This window comes from Rhinoraja longicauda, chromosome 6, assembly GCF_053455715.1.
Source record: "Rhinoraja longicauda isolate Sanriku21f chromosome 6, sRhiLon1.1, whole genome shotgun sequence".
Taxonomy (NCBI): domain Eukaryota; kingdom Metazoa; phylum Chordata; class Chondrichthyes; order Rajiformes; family Arhynchobatidae; genus Rhinoraja; species Rhinoraja longicauda.
In genome coordinates this window covers 16199350-16216650 of record NC_135958.1, presented here as the reverse complement: position 1 = coordinate 16216650, position 17301 = coordinate 16199350, and the positions used below count along the sequence as shown (strand labels likewise).

Genomic DNA, 17301 nt, shown 5'->3' with positions numbered 1-17301 from the left:
TCAAAGCTATCGGTTCAATGATATGCCTCTGGCAATCACAAACATTGAAACACATGTAGACATGTTACAAAACTGATATATCAGAACACTAAGCAACACTTGCCACATAAATAATTAAATACATTTATCTTAACTTAATTAAACCAAATAAAAAGTATATTCACATCTATTTATTGTTCTGTGAACAGCCTTTTCTTCCCATTCATTCTGGGAAACCAATCTGCTGAGCCAGAGCAATGTTAAACTCGGTGAGCCCATTGAAATCCATGGGAAGAAAAGGCTGTCCACCAAACTGTGAGAACATGTTGGAAATTAAACTTAGCTAGTTGGTTTGTGTGTATACACGTGCGTCTGTGCATTGATTTTTAAAAAATAATTTTAAGCCTTTTAAAAATAGCACTCTTATTCTGATGAGTGCTTCTGAATGTCTCCCGTTGCTCAACTGCGAGTGAACTTCAATGACTGGTCAGTACTTTTATGCAGTTGTGTGTCTTGTTGCTTTTTTTAGTATGACTGTATGATAATTCGAGTTTCACTGTACCTTAATTGGTACACGTGACAATAAACTGACCTTTGAATCTTTGAACTTTTGAAACTCAAGAAAATGACTGCGTAGCAAGGATGGTGTACACAAAATCCAATTACTTGGATAAATTCACATCTAACCATTCGGGAAAAATAATGAAGTCTCAATGAACTGTGAAAAAAGACCATTAAATTAGTCTTTAATCATAGACAAGAAGAAACATGGGAACAGTTTCTGCACATCCCTCAATATTGTCAAGTAACAGTTTCTCCAGACTTATCAACAACAAAACTTTGATTTCTGCAGATACAGTAATTATTAGATTGAGTGCAAATGCTCTTCAACTGCTCCAAGCAGTTGCTTTAAACTACAAAGTGCAAATACAAAGAAAGCCCAGACCTCGTATATCTCAATTTAAAACATTTTGGGCTCAGTACTGATTCTCACAGGTTCTCCCCCTTTATAAAGTACAATGTGACCTGTGAACAGCAGTTTTTAATTTTTAAGATTTGTAAATATTTCATATTGATTTCTCCAGTTAGTACATAAACTGTGATGCCCTTTTTACATCTTTGAACATGAAAAGCTTGATGGGCCATTAGAAAACAAAGGTGCACTTCAAAATGCACTTCACTAATTTGATTGATCCTTCTAGATATAGGCCTATGGACTATTACCATAAATTATAATGTTCAAATTAGACACCAAAGCAGGCACAGAGATATGCAGTGTTCACAGAGAGAGACTCCACCAAACACTTTGGCAGCATATAATAATGTGCTCTGGACAACTGACAATGCAATCACTTCTGAATATTACTTGCAAGACAGAACCATGCATGAAAGTCAAAACTATTTCCAAATATCAATCTCTCATTGTTTCCATGCTCTGACTTATCATGAAACCGAATCTCAGATGTATAAGACAGATCCAGTTTAGTGAAGTGATCCACATTAAGATCGCAATTTTCTCCAGTGCAATCTCTGCCTAATATGGGTTTACTGGCAGTAAACATGTAATTTTGTGTAATTTGTTTACAATTTATGTTTTTGTGCATTTGTCTGAATTTATGCGCCTTTAATACTGCTGCAAACAAGATTTTGTTGTACCTGTATCTCACTGTACTTGAGCTTATGATAAAAAACAAGACTTGACTTGATGTAGAAGATATCTTCGCCATGGCAATGCCCCAAGGTGCAACAGTCTCACCTCAGCAATGCCCCACAGTAGAACTGCCTCATCATTACCACACCTCATGCCAAAATCTCTCTCCTTGAAAACAATCTATGATAAGGAGCCTTTCCTTGGGAACAAATGCAGTGAATAGTCTTATCCATGCTTAACAATCCCTGTGCACTTAGGGTCAACAATAGCACATCCCATGTCAGTCATTAAAAGAACAAGCTACAGCCAACAGTCTCACTGTGAGAATAACCTATGGCATATAGTTACATTGCAAGAAAAACCCATGCCATACAGTCTCAATGCAAGAACAACACCGCCAAACAGTCTCACTGCGAGGACAACCTACAGTAAACAATCCCACAGTGACAAAATCCCAGAACCAGCAATTTAACCAGATCTCCCCAGACCAAATAGTGTCACCATTAGGTGACAACAATAAGTACAATCCTCTTGCCAGTATGTATGCAATATGCACCGTCGAGTTAGATACTTTCTGTTAATAAAGCTGAAGTGAAATCAAAACACATTCATACTTAATGCAGCTCTTCTGATACTTACTGTAGCCCATGCCCTGCAGAAAGTATTTGAAGGCCTCTGTCAGCTTTCCAGGCTGTTAGAAAAAAATGTACAAACTAAAAAGTGGTATCAGCCTGAAGACATACAGTATAAAAAATGAATATACAGAAGTTTGGCATCTGCTAATTACCACTTTCAGTGGAGTAAAAAACAATGTAGGTCAAGACATTGGGAGAAATCTGAAGCTGACAGATATTGCCATTTTTAAACACCCGCCCTAACCATTAGAACACATTGACAAGACCTTAAATCCCAAATGCGACACATTCATGCCCCTTGGGAACTTCTTCAGGGCACCTCCTGCCATGCCACCCTAATTTCAAAACAGATCCCATGTTGAATTACATTATCACTTCGAGGAGCACAAAAACATGGTCTTCTGTTTTGGAGTGAAAGACACAAACTTGGCAGAAGTTTTGGAAAGCAGTTTTGTGTAAATGAAAATCTGGACATATAGTGTGAATTACCCACCTGAGTGATCTGGGGCAAGCCACCACAGTCAGCCATCTAAAAAATAAAACATGGATGAGGGTTACCACTGTGGATGAAGAAATACCAGACATTTGCCACATTTCTTCACCAACTAAATCATAATACCACCTGTAATTCACAACGATGTTCACATAAGATGCTTATTTTTTTGGAATTGGAAAACACTAACATTTAATACTCTAACAATTGACATCCTTAATCTATTAAATTTGTTTGTTTCATTAAGAGCTAGGGCTAGGATTCAGTGGATTATTTCAAGTAAACAAGGTGGTCTATCCATTTATCCTTCAATCCACATTCTGTTGACTGAGTGTTTTATTGGTTCGAGTTTAAATTGGATAGATGTCCTTTGAACACATGGGCTTCAGAGATATAACCCATCCGATATAGCCCAGCCTGGCTCCAGCTGGTCAACATCTCATTCATTACAAGGCTGACTGGGTGCCCCACAGTATCCTGAGCCTGTCTCAATGCACATGAAATACCAGCCTGGCTCTGATCATGACTTTAATCTATTGTATAATTGTCGAACAGCAATTCGTTTTACGAGTTCCAACAAAGGCTTCACTTTTTTAACTGGCAGGACATAGATGGATAAATATTCAATTCTTGTATTCCAATTGTGATTGTTTCATGAGTAATGTCCATAGTTCCACTGGACAAATTGAGTCCATCATTGTGTGTCTGGGGTGAATTGTCTGCCTCTGGTGAATGAATGAACGAATCAGATAATTTTCTTGTGCAGGATGAATAAGATTCATCAATGATTTTGTCAAATTAATGTTTCAGTTGATTGCTTACTCTGCTTGATGAATGAGGACCACGATTCACTAATTTTGAGGGCTGAATATTTAAATTATTTGCTTCTTCTTGGAGGGAGGAACTTTTTCCATTAAGTCAGCCAAGGTAAAAAGAAAGCCTGATTACGAGCAGATATTTTTTGGTTCAGGGATTCAACATAATGTAAGGTGCCCAAGTAGCAAAGCTGGATAAACCATCTAGAACATACAACAGAGAAAAGTACAGCCTGGGAATAAGGCCTTCAGCGCACAATGTCTGTGTCCAGAATGATGCCAAAATAAACTCTCATCTGCATGCAGATGACCCATATCCTTTAATTCCAATCCATATCCTCATGCCTATCTTAAAGCCTCTTAAACACCACTATCATATCTGCCTCCACCACTTTCCTGGCAGCACATTACAGACACCCATCACACTCTGTGTAAAAAACATGTTCCACACATCTCCTTTAAACGTTGCCCTTCTCAGCTGAAAACTATGCCCTCTATTCTTTGTCATTTCCCATGGTGGAAATGGGGAAGAGGGTTTTGGACTGGAAGTGTCATCTATTCCTCTCAAAATTTTATGTACTTACTAGACCAAGTGAACCCGTTGGGCCCAAACCTCTCCTGCATTGGTGCAGCACCCTGTCCTCCCCTCTCTCCTCAACCCCCCCTCCCCTCTCCCTTCTCCCCCACTCCCTCCTTCCCCCCTCCCCTCCTTTAAAACTTTAAAATGTGAATAACTTAAAAAATATAAGACTGATTTCAATAAAACTACTTGCATTATCACTAAAGTCACAGTGGTGAGTAAGGTGGGCCTAAAATTGTCACGCTATCGTGTACCGTTTTGGCTGAAGTTCAGTCACAAACAAGACAACAAACGAGAGTTTTAGTATATAGATGTCAGGTCTCCCCTTAACCTCTGGCGTTCTAGAAAGAACAATCCAAATTTGTTCAACCTCCCTTCGTAGCTTAGACTCCATAATCCAGACAGTATTCTGGTAAACCTATTCTATACCCTCTCAAAGCCTCTACATGGGGCAACCAGAATTGTATACATTAATCAAAATGTGGCCTAACCAACATCTTATACTGTAGAACTGCATCAAGACATGCTAATTCTTATACTCAATGCCCATGACCAATGATGGTGAGCATACCATACACTTTTTACCACTCTATCTAGCTGTGTTGCCACTTTCAAGAAGCTATGGACATGGACCCCAAGATCCCTCTGCACGTCAATGCTGTTAAAGGTCTCACCATCAATCTACACTGTTAGATGTCAAGAGGTTTCTCATTAAAGGCCAAAAGATACTGATGCATTTAACCATGACAAAACTAATCTAATGAATACATCAGGCATGTTGCTGAAACAAAAAGTTTAACAATCAGGTGAATCATAATATTCAGAAATTATGCTAAATAAACACAGGCTTCTCAAACTAGACTCATGTGCGAGTATATACTTTAGCTATGTCCTAACCCAAGAGCATTACAGACAATTGTTCACTGAAAAAGAATCATGGAATATTTACTCCATTCAAGGGAGCCCATCATATCTGTGTCAGCCGAGAAAGCTACCTAATGTACTCCTAATTTCCAGCGCGAGGTCCGGATCTCTATAAACCAACAATGGGACTCAGTTACACTAGTCCCACCTGCCAGCATCCGGTCCTTATCCCTCCAAACCTGTCCTATCTATGTACCTATCTAACTGTTTCTTAAATGTTGGTATAGTCCCAGCCTCAACTTCCTTCTCTGGCAGCTTGTTCCAGACATCCACCACCCTTTGTGTGAAAAAGTTACCCCTCAGATTCCTATTAAATCTTTTCCCCTTCACCTTAAACCTATGTCCTCTGGTCCTCGATTCACCTACTCTGGGCAAGAGACATGTTGGCTGGTGTGGGCAAGTTGGGCTGAATGGCCTGTTTCTACACTGTATCACTCTATGACTCTCGGAGCACTGAACTAAACAGCTTCTTACACCTGTTCTGTCATTGATTAAGGACATGACTGATCTGAACTTAGCCTCAGCTCTAATTATCTGCCTGTTCCCCAGAAGCATTGACTTCCCTTTTCCAAGAGCAACAAAGAAAGAGAATCGACAATAAACTACAGATTATTGAATGGTGTGGGAGACAATTCAGTCCCACCCAGCAGGATGGGTCAATTAAGTCTTAAAAAAATGTTAATTAGGATGCTTTTCTTTGTTAGCCAAAGCATAGAAGGCAAGGGCAGAGACTTTGTACATCGACCATGCTCCTGTAAAAATGTGGGCCTGTAAAGTGTTGATGGACAAAAACAAAATAACAAGTTCTTTAACATTCATTAGAGAGGGAATCTGTGCATCAGTCCAATCTACATATTTTGACTCTTATTGCCCATGGGATATTAAAGGATCAACATAAAGATTTCCTTGCTAGATGCCCGAAACGAGAAATGTTGGTTTATAGGCCCATCGGCCCACTGAGACCAAACCATGCATCAATCACTCATTTACACTAGTTCTATGTTGGCCCAACATCTCATACACTCACAACACATTAGGGGTACTTTTACAGAAGCCAATTAACCTACAAATCTTTGGTATGTAAGAGGAAACTGGAGCTCCTGGCGGATTTCTGCAGGGTCACTTGCAAACTCCACACAGACAGCACTTGGTCAGAATCTAACCTGGGTCTCTGGCATTGGGAGGCAGCAATTCTACCAACTACGCCACTATTCAGTTTTCAATGGAAATGAGTTTCAGAAAATTTGAGTATTTTAATGAGGTTAGAACTACTGTACCCCAGTATCTTTGGCCTTTGCATCAGGAAATAATCCCACCCACTCTATAATTTAGGTGCGAATGGCCAATTTAAATCAACTGTGCAGTGATTTGTTTCCCCCTAAAATGACCCTTATTTGTCAGATTCCACAACTAGTGCAGGTCATTTAATACCTTCAGGAAAGTTGTCTGAGTTGGGTCCAGCTTGGAATTGCATTCCACCTACAATGAGACAATAGTATTAGTTTTACAAAATCAACAGTGAGCAATAAAATGAACTGATATTTAACAAAAAATATCTTTCCTAAAATTAGGGGGAAAATTGCTCAGTACATGTAGCAATTTGCCATGCAATAGGATAAGTGTTAATCCATTATTATTTCCAACACTGGTACAAATGCCAGTCAGCGGAAATCTTCAGAATACATGCACTGTGCTCCAACTCATATCAACCAGCACAGTTCATACTTCACTGTCAGTTGCCTTTCATTATTATCTGCTTGGTGTCAATTAGTGGTCATGCATCGCATTAATAACATATTGTAAGCATCGTAAGTTTTGATAAGTGTCAAACGTAGATCTAATGACACTTTTTTATCATGCTCTGTTGATAAGGTGTCTATTGTCACCAAACAACACTGCCTCTATCTCACACTAACAACATGGAAGACATATATAGATATTGATACACATACAATTACGTAACCAGGACAGCATTTAACTGAGCTCTCTGATTGCCACATTCCACATATTTGCCTAAGTGGACTAAGGGTAACTCGAATTTAACTTAAGAGCTTCAAAATAACTTGGCATTGCTGGTAGACAGACTCCCAGTACTATTTTAGTGGAAGATTAATCCCATTTAAAAACATGTAGAATAACCCAGTTATGAGCTGTACAAACTTCAAACAAAATGAGTGAAAGAGATATTCATAGCGATGCTGAGATTTGTAGATCGAATGGTAGAGAGATAAAACTGATGGCAGGAGAATATGAGAGCAACTTTCCCCCAGAGAGATGCAACAATGGATCAATTCTCTCAAGTTAATTTATGCATCACAGCCTGATTCAGTAACTCCAACACAGAAGAATAAAGGAGGTTGCAGAAAGTGGTGGACTTTGCTCGGTCCATCACAGGTACTGACCTCCCCACCATCAAAGGGATTTACAGAAAGGCAACTTATACCATCAAAGAATCATATCACCCTGGCCACGCTCTTAACTCGCCATTACATCAGAAATAAGGTGCAAGAGCCTGACAACAGTTATCTCCAGATCCAAGAACAGCTTCTTCCATCAAACACCAGGCTCTGGAACCACCCTTATCACAACTTTACCTCAGCACCAAACTATTATGAACTTTGTTTAAGTCACACCACATACTTCAGCTTGCACTATTAAATTCTGGTTACTTAGTATGATTGATAATTTATTACATTATCGCTTATTTTATATTTATTGTGTATAGATTTCGTTTATTATTGGCATGTGTACATAGTTACAGTAAAAGCTTTGTTTTACATATTATCCAATCAAATCAGATAATATTATACATAAATACAATCAAACAAAACACAGGTTCAGAGGATAGATTGAAGGGAAATATACAGAGTGCAGAATATTTGTGTTTTGTTGTGCTAATATGCCTGTAAAGATGCAGCAAGTAAGAATTTCACTGTTCTGGTCTCAGTGCATATGACAATTAAATGATCTTGATTCGCCTGTTGAATCCAGCGTTCCTAGCTCTTCTAGGCTTATGATTAGCCTGCACAATTAGCAATAACTATTCTATCTTCAAGAAGACCAATGCAGACACGAAGCCTCACATTTGACCCTACCATCGTGCATGATGCAGTGTTGCACTTCATACTCACCACTCCTTCTTCTGCTGGGGAATTGTCCCCCACCACCAGCATCACTGGACACCTGCAATACACCGGATTATCAGTTCACTTTCTCACATCTGCAGGCAGCTACTAAACAGCCTTCCCCTTTCCCCACCGCATGGAAACCTCTTCTCATGCTTAAAGACCTTCAAGTCACATGTGAGGCCCCTACTCATATTTAACCCATGGGTTGAAGACATATTGATGTGGGGATCAAACTCATAAATAGAAAGTTTAATTAGAGGTCTTATTGGGGTAATGTTAGCACACCCCCATAACAAATATTGGATATTTATGGATTAGGGAGAAACTCCTGCAGGCAAGTGGTCAAGGAGTGCACAGGGCATGAGAAGGTTATATCCAGTAAACTGGGAGTTTACCTTTCAGGCACTTTGCCAATAATTCAGTGACAAGGCACTTTCTCATTTGCAACTAGTTCTCATTTGAAGCACCACTGTGACTGACTGCTCAGTGTTAAGGTGGCACATCCTTCACCATTTCCTTCAAATGTTTCAAGTGCTTCTATTATTGACTCAGTACATTTGCTGCTTCATAACTGTAACCCAGCAAGGGAGATTTTTACTCCTGATCATCGGCATAACTTTGTGGGAGTCTGGGCCATTGATCATATTCACCTCTGCACATTCCATCCCATGATATGCAGAGGAGGTGGGATGGTATGTAACTTGCCGTCACATTAAGACTGCAAGCACGCTGGTTTACTTGATCCATCTTAGAGAGCAAGGTTGGGCAATAATAGCAGTATAGGCAGCGTGCTGCATCCAGAATGCATGGGATACAACATGAAATGCACCATGATTTTTGACTACCTCATCTGCAGTGTCTGCAACTTGGGGAATTTCTGCCCAGAGTTTTTGAGGGAGGGTTACTTGAACATTTTAACCTAAGAAGAACCAAAGCCATTAGCTTGGCAATGGTTCAGATTTGGGTAGTAGCCAGGGGAGGAGCAGGTGACGTAGATTTAGGCAGGTCAGGGGGCCACAGGTGCAATTGGAGGTGGACCTTAAGCTTTTGCCATTTGTTCAACAGTGTGGACGAGAGCAGAAGGATGGGCGAACTGACTATTTGAGAAACAAAAGGTAGTGATCAATGAGAAATATAGCAGTAGTAAGGGGTCATGAGGTCTGACAGCTGGGAAGACCTAAAAATACCTTAAATTGCTTGCATCAGGGGCAGTGAAGAGATAAAGCACTCACACTGGGGACAGAAACAAGGTTGTAACCTCTCATTCTAGAGTCAGTCAGAGGGATGTAACTTCATACACTGGGGCCAGAGATGGTGGATGTAACGTCTCACACTACGTCCGATACTATGACCAGTGGGGAGTATTTATCACTCCTCACAGGGATCACCGACTAGAATATTCTCCCTCAGACCGTGTTCAGTGATGGGGAGCACACAAGCTGGTCATAAATGGAGAAGAATACAAAAATAAAGAATGATGCAATGTTTTGGAATTTCACAACCTAAAATGGACTAGTAAGAACAGGTGAGTGTAGTCAAGTTGTGGTAATGAAAAGGATCCTAATCCATGAAGAAGTGAGGGTGAAGACTTACTGCAGAGTCTTGGCATTGGCCACACTTCCAGGTCTGTTCATTTCCAAATCCCTGCGGCTGTGGAGAAGAAATTGTACATACATTTTCAAATTATCATACTCTGGTCCCATTAAAAATAGGACTAGCACAAGCCCATTCAGAATTTGGACAAGGTGAACTTGGATGGTACTACACAGGAACTTGCTAAAGTCAATTGGAGTAGAATGTTTACATCAGGATAGTGGGATGCTTTTAAAAGAGTGATCAAGTCATGCTGATTCCTGTTAGAGTGAAGAGCAAGGCAGCTGGGAGTAAGGAACCCTGGATGAGGAGAGAAATTGGGGCTCTGATCAGGAAAAAGAAGGCATGGGTGAGGTATTGATAACTGGGATCAAGTGTATCCATGGAGAGTTTAGGGGCCTGAGGAGCATACGCAAAGAGGAAATTAGAAAAGCAAAAAAGGGCAGAAGTTAGGTCTGGCAGTTAAAATTAAGGAGAATCTAAAGACATTTCAGAAATACATTAAGAGAAGACGGGTAACTAGAGAGAGAATAATGCCCCTCAGAAACCAAAGCGGTCATTTACTTGTGGAACTGCAAGAGATGGGCAACGATTTGGATGAGTAAGGCATGATCAGTAAGTTTGCTAAAGTAGGTGATATTGTAGACAGTAAAGATGGTTATTAAAAGTTACAACAAGATCTTGATCAGCTGGGCAAGTGGGCTGAGGAATGGCTAATGGATTTTAATTTAAAGTGCGAGGTGTAGTATTTTGGGAAGTTAAACCAGGGCAGGGCCTTCACAGTGAATGGTAATGCCCTGGGGAGTGCTGTAAAGCAGAAAGATCTAGCAGTACAGGTACATGATATCCTGAAAGTGGAATTACAGATACGATGATAAATAAGGCTTTTTAAGAAGAAAAGATTATTTATGAGGATGTTGCCAAGAATTGAAGGCCTGAGCTGTGGAGAAAGATTGGGCAGGCTAGGACTTTATTCCTTGGATTGCAGGAGGCTGAGGGGCAATCTTATAGAGGTGTATAAAATCATAAAGGAACTAGATAGGGTGAATACACAGAGTCTTTATCCCAGGGAGGAGAATCAAAAACCAGAGTACATTTGCTTATGGTGAGAGGGGCAAGATTTAATAGGAACCTGAGGGGCAACATTTTCAATCATAGAGTGGAGATTATATGGAATCAACAGCCAGAGAAAGTAGTTGAGACAGGTACTATAACAGCATTTCAAAGACACTTGGATAGGTACATGGATAGAAAATATTTAGAGGGATACGGGTCAAATGTAGGCAAATGGGACTTGCGTAGATGGGCATAATGGTAGCATGGACAAGTTGGGACCAAGGGCCTGTTTCCATTCTGTATGATTCTGGTCGTTTCTCTACACTTGCTGTCCATGTAAGCACGCTTCCCTCATGAGAGAGGTTGCAGTTTGGTCAAGCGCTGGCAAAGAAACCTCGACAAATTGTTGCAGAGGATTTTGTAAATGTTACGCTCACTCCAGCAGCTGGGGTGCACAGGAGGTTAATCGATCATAGTCCTTCGTCCTCGATGGTGTCAAGCTTTTTAATACTGTTACAACGAGATCTGGGTGTCCTAGTGCATCAGTCACTGAAAGGAAGCATGCAGGTACAGCAGGCAGTGAAGAAAACCAATGGAATGTTGGCCATAACAAGAGGAGTTGAGTATAGGAGCAAAGAGGTCCTTCTGCAGTTGTACAGGGCCCTAGTGAGACCTGGAGTACTGTGTGCAGTTTTGGTCTCCAAATTTGAGGAAGGATATTCTTGCTATTGAGGGCGTGCAGCATAGGTTTACTAGGTTAATTCCCAGAATGGCGGGACTGTCATATGTTGAAAGACTGGAGCGACTAGGCTTGTATACACTGGAATTTAGAAGGATGAGAGGAGATCTTATCGAAACGTATAAGATTATTAAGGGGTTGGACACGTCAGAGGCAGGAAACATGTTCCCAATGTTGGGGGAGTCCAGAACAAGGGGCCACAGTTTAAGAATAAGGGGTAGGCCATTTAGAACTGAGATGAGGAAAATCTTTTTCAGTCAGAGAGTTGTGAATCTGTGGAATTCTCTGCCTCAGAAGGCAGTGGAGGCCAATTCTCTGAATGCATTCAAGAGAGAGCTAGATAGAGCTCTTAAGGATAGCGGAGTCAGGGGGTATGGGGAGAAGGCAGGAACGGGGTGCTGATTGAAAATGATCAGCCATGATCACATTGAATGGCGATGCTGGCTCGAAGGGCCGAATGGCCTCCTCCTGCACCTATTGTCTATTGTCTAACTCTACTCATTCCAATGGGAAAATATTTCTGAATTCTACACCATGGATAATGTGACAGTTTTGGGGAGCTAAGAGATGAGCCACTCGCTGTGGAATACTTTGCTGCTGACTTGCTCACGTTGCCCTAGTACTTACATTGCTGATCTAGTTAACTTTCAAGATATGGATGGTGGAGTCCTTGCCATCGCAAGCATAGTTGAATGATTGGCTGGATATTCTCTTGTTGCAGACGGTCATTACCTGAGATCTCCATGTGTGAATTATTATTTACCATTTGTTAGTCCCTGTCTTAAAGTAACCTAGGATGCCAGCACGCATATATCAGTTCAGTCATCATCTGAGAAGTTGTGAATGTTAATGAATATTGAGCAACCATCAATGAACTTTCACATTCTGACCTTACCGGTGGAGGTGGGATACAGGTGAATAAGTCATTTAATTCCTGTCATTAAGAAAACAAGGAGTTAATGATGGTTGAACCAAGAACACTTTGTGATAAACTCTCTGTGAGAGTGCACTGAAATAGAGGTAGTTGGTGACACAGAGAGAGGATCTCTGTAATACTAGTGATTTCCCGAGATGTGTTTGCAGTGTTATTGTTGTACTGAGTACCACCTTGGACAATTACCTATTGTACATGTTCCAGAAGAGCTGCAGATTGCTCTGGTTGATGTTGGCTCCTATCTGCTGTCGCAGGCTCTGCACCAGCTCCGTATTGTTCATTAATTCCTCCTGACATAGGGATGGAAAACACTGTTACACAATACTCTGCTGACCAAAGACTAAAAAGCCTACTGCTTGTTCCAGAACAGAATTTCTTAATTTTGTTCAGAAGTCACCAATCACTGGGAATGCCTGGATGTGATCTACCTGTCTACCTGTGGCATCTCACCCATGTATGCACACTTAGGAACTTCATCATTAGCTTCCAATTACAAACATTGCTCTGGGGGAGCGATAAGGAAAGGAGTAAAGATTTCATAGAAAGCTGTCATCCTTATTTGGTCATTCTGATGGTCAACAATAGATTCAATAAAGGAAGCCCATAAAGTTATGTAGTAGCTTATCTAATCTCTCATGCACATTTCAAAATGCTTCCCATACTTTGGATGGCTTTGCTGCCTCACATATTTTGCAGACAGCAATATATGACAAAGCATTAATTTGTCTGCAGAGGTGTTAGCCAATATGGATCACCCAAAAGCAGCATTGAGCCTTGTGACCTCGTCGCCCTCCCCCCCTCCACCACCAAGCCTGCCTTGCCATTCAATAGCAACATTCATGATTTACCCAAAGCAATAACTCTTCTTCTGTGCCAGTTCTTCGAATTTCTCAATCTTTCAAAAATTTATCTTCCTGCCCTTTAAATATCTTCAGGGATCTAGCATTCAGAACCTTCTGAGGTAGAGAATTCCAGAGATTCACCACCCTCTGCAAGAATACATTTCTAAGTATCTCAGTTTATCTGACCATCCATCTCCTTATCGTGTAACTATGTCTCTTTGTTTGAAACTCGTTCACTAGTGGAAACATAGGATCTTTAATCTTTCAATACGTTCACTTACACACCAAATACAGTCTTGACTTCATGACAGGAAAACACTCTTATCCCACAAATTAAATGAATAAAACAAAGCAAACAACAATGGTTTACGGTCATCACTAATATCAATGGAAGAATCCACACTTCTTTCTGAATTTCCAGCAAATTTGACACTCACAGTGTAGAGTTGGATGAACTATGACATGCACAGCAATAGCCTACACAGAAGGAGGTAGCAGTTCCATAAATAGTAAAACTTTATTCAAATGATCTATAAATTGTATCCAGATCTTTATTCAATGAGGAGAAACTTGCTGATTTTGTTTTGCCATAATCCTCTCTAGGTATAGTTAAAATCTTGCACTCTGTTCAGTTAAAGACTGATATTGCAAACTGAGCACAGATTAAAACATCAATTTTGACACCCAGACTAAATCAAGCAAGTTCCATTGCAAGCATTTGATTCCAAGCATTGGATTTGGTGCTTGATGCTTTGCTGCCACTGGTAACTTAACCTGCAAGTTATGTAACACCTGAGGTGCCCCATTTTAAAAATGTATTGTTATTTCTTGCCTGGAGGACTCGTCATATTATGATTCAGTTCAGAAATGCCAGAGGAAGCCAGGTTAGTTATCTTTGGGAAGGGCAAAGAGGCTATTCCAATTAAAATGTAAAATCTTTTTTATCAAGCTAAAGACGGGAAGAGATCTATCACATTTCACAAGACAAGCTGAACTCCCTTCACCCATGACACTACTATATCCCCTCCATAGAGAGTCTTGCTAAAAGCCCCTCCCCAACTTACCAGTTGTTGAGAACCTTCCTTCGGACTAACATCCCCAGCTTCCTCTCCACTCTGCCAGCCACCATCAGCTGCCCTAGTTCACTAGTTTAGGGCAGGTAGCAGGTCTGTAAAATGTAGACGAGGTCTGAAATTAAAAGTCCTTACACCCAGGACTAAGGAGGCATTTTCCATCTACCTACCCAACTCAAAATCAAAGTGGAATACATCAACGTTCAAAATAGATTTTTAAACCCATAACAGCAAATCTCAGGGGTTGATTATCCTGGGACTAGGTTTATTGCCTTGGGTTGATGAAGTGCTTAATTAGATGACGTGGCAGGAAGCAGAGCCTGTGGTGGTCATGCAGTATCAACTTACCTGGCTGCAGAGATGCGACAGGACGGTGTCAGGGAGAGAGCTGGTTAGACCTGAGAGCTGTTAACAAACAGAAGAGCAATGAGCTTCACTCTCCACATTCTCCAATCTCTTGAAGGACAACATTCCTCTACACCAGGGGCCTCCAAACTTTTCAGCATGAGGGCCACATTATATATTTGGCACATTTTTGCGGGCCGTAGGAAAAAATAAAGAAATGTCAGTTTTGTAAAATTTAATGAACTCAGAAAAGAACTTAAGTAAAACAAATGGAAGAAATTCAAGCCATCTGGAGTACAGGGCAGCTTCCGGCATATACTAGTAACACATGTAACAGGTAGGTTCTTACCTTGAAAAATCTGCCAAAATGGTAAATTTTTGTGCTGTAAAAAATGGGGAAGAAGCTGGAGGATCCGGCGGAGGAAGAGGAACAGGGAGAAGGGCTGCAAAGCCCGCGGACGCAAGAAGCAGCTGGGAAGACGTCTGGCCAGCCGGCGAGAGAAGGGAGGCAGGAGAGCAAGGCCGAGAAGTAGAGGGGTGCCGACCGGGGGGAGAATAAGAGGAGGAGGAGGAGGAGGAGGAAAGGACGGGATTGAATGAGCTGTGAGGAGCAGCAGGAAGAACCCAAGCCGAGGGGCTGTAGGGGCAGAAGCAGCGAGCGCTCGAGGTCGGCGACCCACCTGAGGGCGAAGGGCCCAGATCATGCTCGACGGCCTAGGAGGAAGAGGCAGTGGAAGAGGAGGTGGAGAGGTCGATCGGCAGCGGAGGCCGAACAGCAGCAAGAGCTGGCCGGGCGCTGGGAGCCGGGACGGACCAGGCCACAGCTCTGCTCGGCGGCTCCAGCCTCAAGGCGTTGAGTGCGGACCAAGTGGAAACAGAGCCCGGCAGCCCGGCTGACGGCGAGACGGGCAGGAGGGTCAGCAGGAGCGGCGAGGGGGCGAAGAGCCGCAGGAAGCAAGGCGCGGAGCAAGGGAGCCAAGCCTGGAGGAGCGAGGAGCACAGGAATGGGGAGAGGTGTCGGGACACTCGGAGCACCGGGAGGGAGCCGGAGATGCGCTGATGGGAGAAGACGGGGGAAGCCGAGCTGCACGGAACGTGTTAAAATCTCTTGGCGGGCCGGATAAAATCTCTTGGTGGGCCGGATGTGGCCCATGGGCCATAGTTTGGAAACCCCTGCTCTACACCAATCCATAATCTAAGCTAAACCTGAAGAGGAACCATGAATATAGATTTATACAATGCTATTTTGAGCAATGCAAAAAAAAAAACACTAATTTAAATTGTAAAGATAACTTTCCGAATTTACACAAGCATAATAGGGGTTTGAATTTTTCAGCTTTTACTTTAGTTCACTTTTGATGTTGATTTTTCCATTCTCAGCTTTGTTCAGTAAAATTTTATTTAGACATTTTAGTCATTCAAAGAACATTCAAGAGTATCTATAATGTGCAACTAAACAGAAATCAGTAACAATAATAATTAAGGACTCAGTCTTTATTTCTTTGACAACATCTTCACAATTGTTCTGTGTAATTGTGGACACCTTTTTTTGACACCTTTACATTCAGCTTTTACTGGCCTTGTTGTTCCACTGACTGGCGCATCACACGAACAAGCAGGATAGCTCAAGGAATGATATATGCAATTTCTAGCGACAGAGATAACGGCCATTTTCACTGATCCTATGCCAGTTTTCAGAACAATATCTTCAATCATATTCTCCCACTTATACCCTGCAACCCGCTCTCTTTTGCACGCCATCAACTGCCCTCTAATTCTTCTTCCACTACATAAAGGGAATCTATAAAAGCCAATCATCATGATGCCTATTTAAAACAAAAAAAGGAAATTTCAAAAACAAAATGAATGAAAATGTAAATTCTGCATGGCCATATTTAATGCTGCCTTGAGTTTTATCCATAGAACTGAAACTCAAACTGAAACTCAAGTCATCTTTTAAATTCATGACGAGGTTCCAGGTCATAAACCATTCCCACGTACTAATTACTATATCTAATCAGGGTTCCCAAACATTTGAGACTGGGAGGGCCATTTTCAGTTCTGAGCGAAAACAGACCTTAGTTGAGCCGTTATTGGAGGGTCCAAGGTGTCCACCTTCCTCCAAGTAGATGTTTGTTTTAAACTTTTCATTGTAATTAAAACAACTCAATGAATGGCCACTGCACTTTTCCATTAGCCCCTGGCCCTCACTACCCTCAAAGCTTACCTTCCCATATAATTCGTTCAACATCCCTCAATCCTGTCACTACCAACAATGTATCTCTCCAAACCTAACGCACACCATTGTCATCACGACACTCTCTTTAAACCCTGGAAATTCTATCCGTAGTTCACAACTTGCTGTATGATCTCCAATTACTGCACAGAGCATTTTGTGCCTGGTTGAATATCGGAGCTTCCTCTTTAGGAGTGCTTGTCTTCTGCGACCCACATTAAGATTTACAACAGACCGCATCCCAAATGTTTAAAACAATGCAGACCTAATTGAAATTC

At 41.4% G+C, this 17301-nt stretch overlaps 1 protein-coding gene across 9 annotated transcripts in view; it reads right to left on the bottom strand.

Moving 5' to 3' along the window:
• The window catches only part of ndrg4 (NDRG family member 4), a 111213-nt gene that overhangs the window by 6608 nt on the left and 87304 nt on the right, over positions 1-17301 (bottom strand). For all 9 annotated transcript variants that reach the window (XM_078400551.1, XM_078400552.1, XM_078400556.1 and 6 more), the window contains 7 exons: positions 14791-14847; positions 12714-12817; positions 9799-9855; positions 8209-8260; positions 6509-6556; positions 2759-2794; positions 2270-2321 (listed from right to left, as the gene is read on the bottom strand). In XM_078400551.1, coding sequence (XP_078256677.1) covers positions 2270-2321; positions 2759-2794; positions 6509-6556; positions 8209-8260; positions 9799-9855; positions 12714-12817; positions 14791-14847 — 406 coding nt within the window. The remainder of the gene's footprint in view (positions 1-2269; positions 2322-2758; positions 2795-6508; positions 6557-8208; positions 8261-9798; positions 9856-12713; positions 12818-14790; positions 14848-17301) is intronic.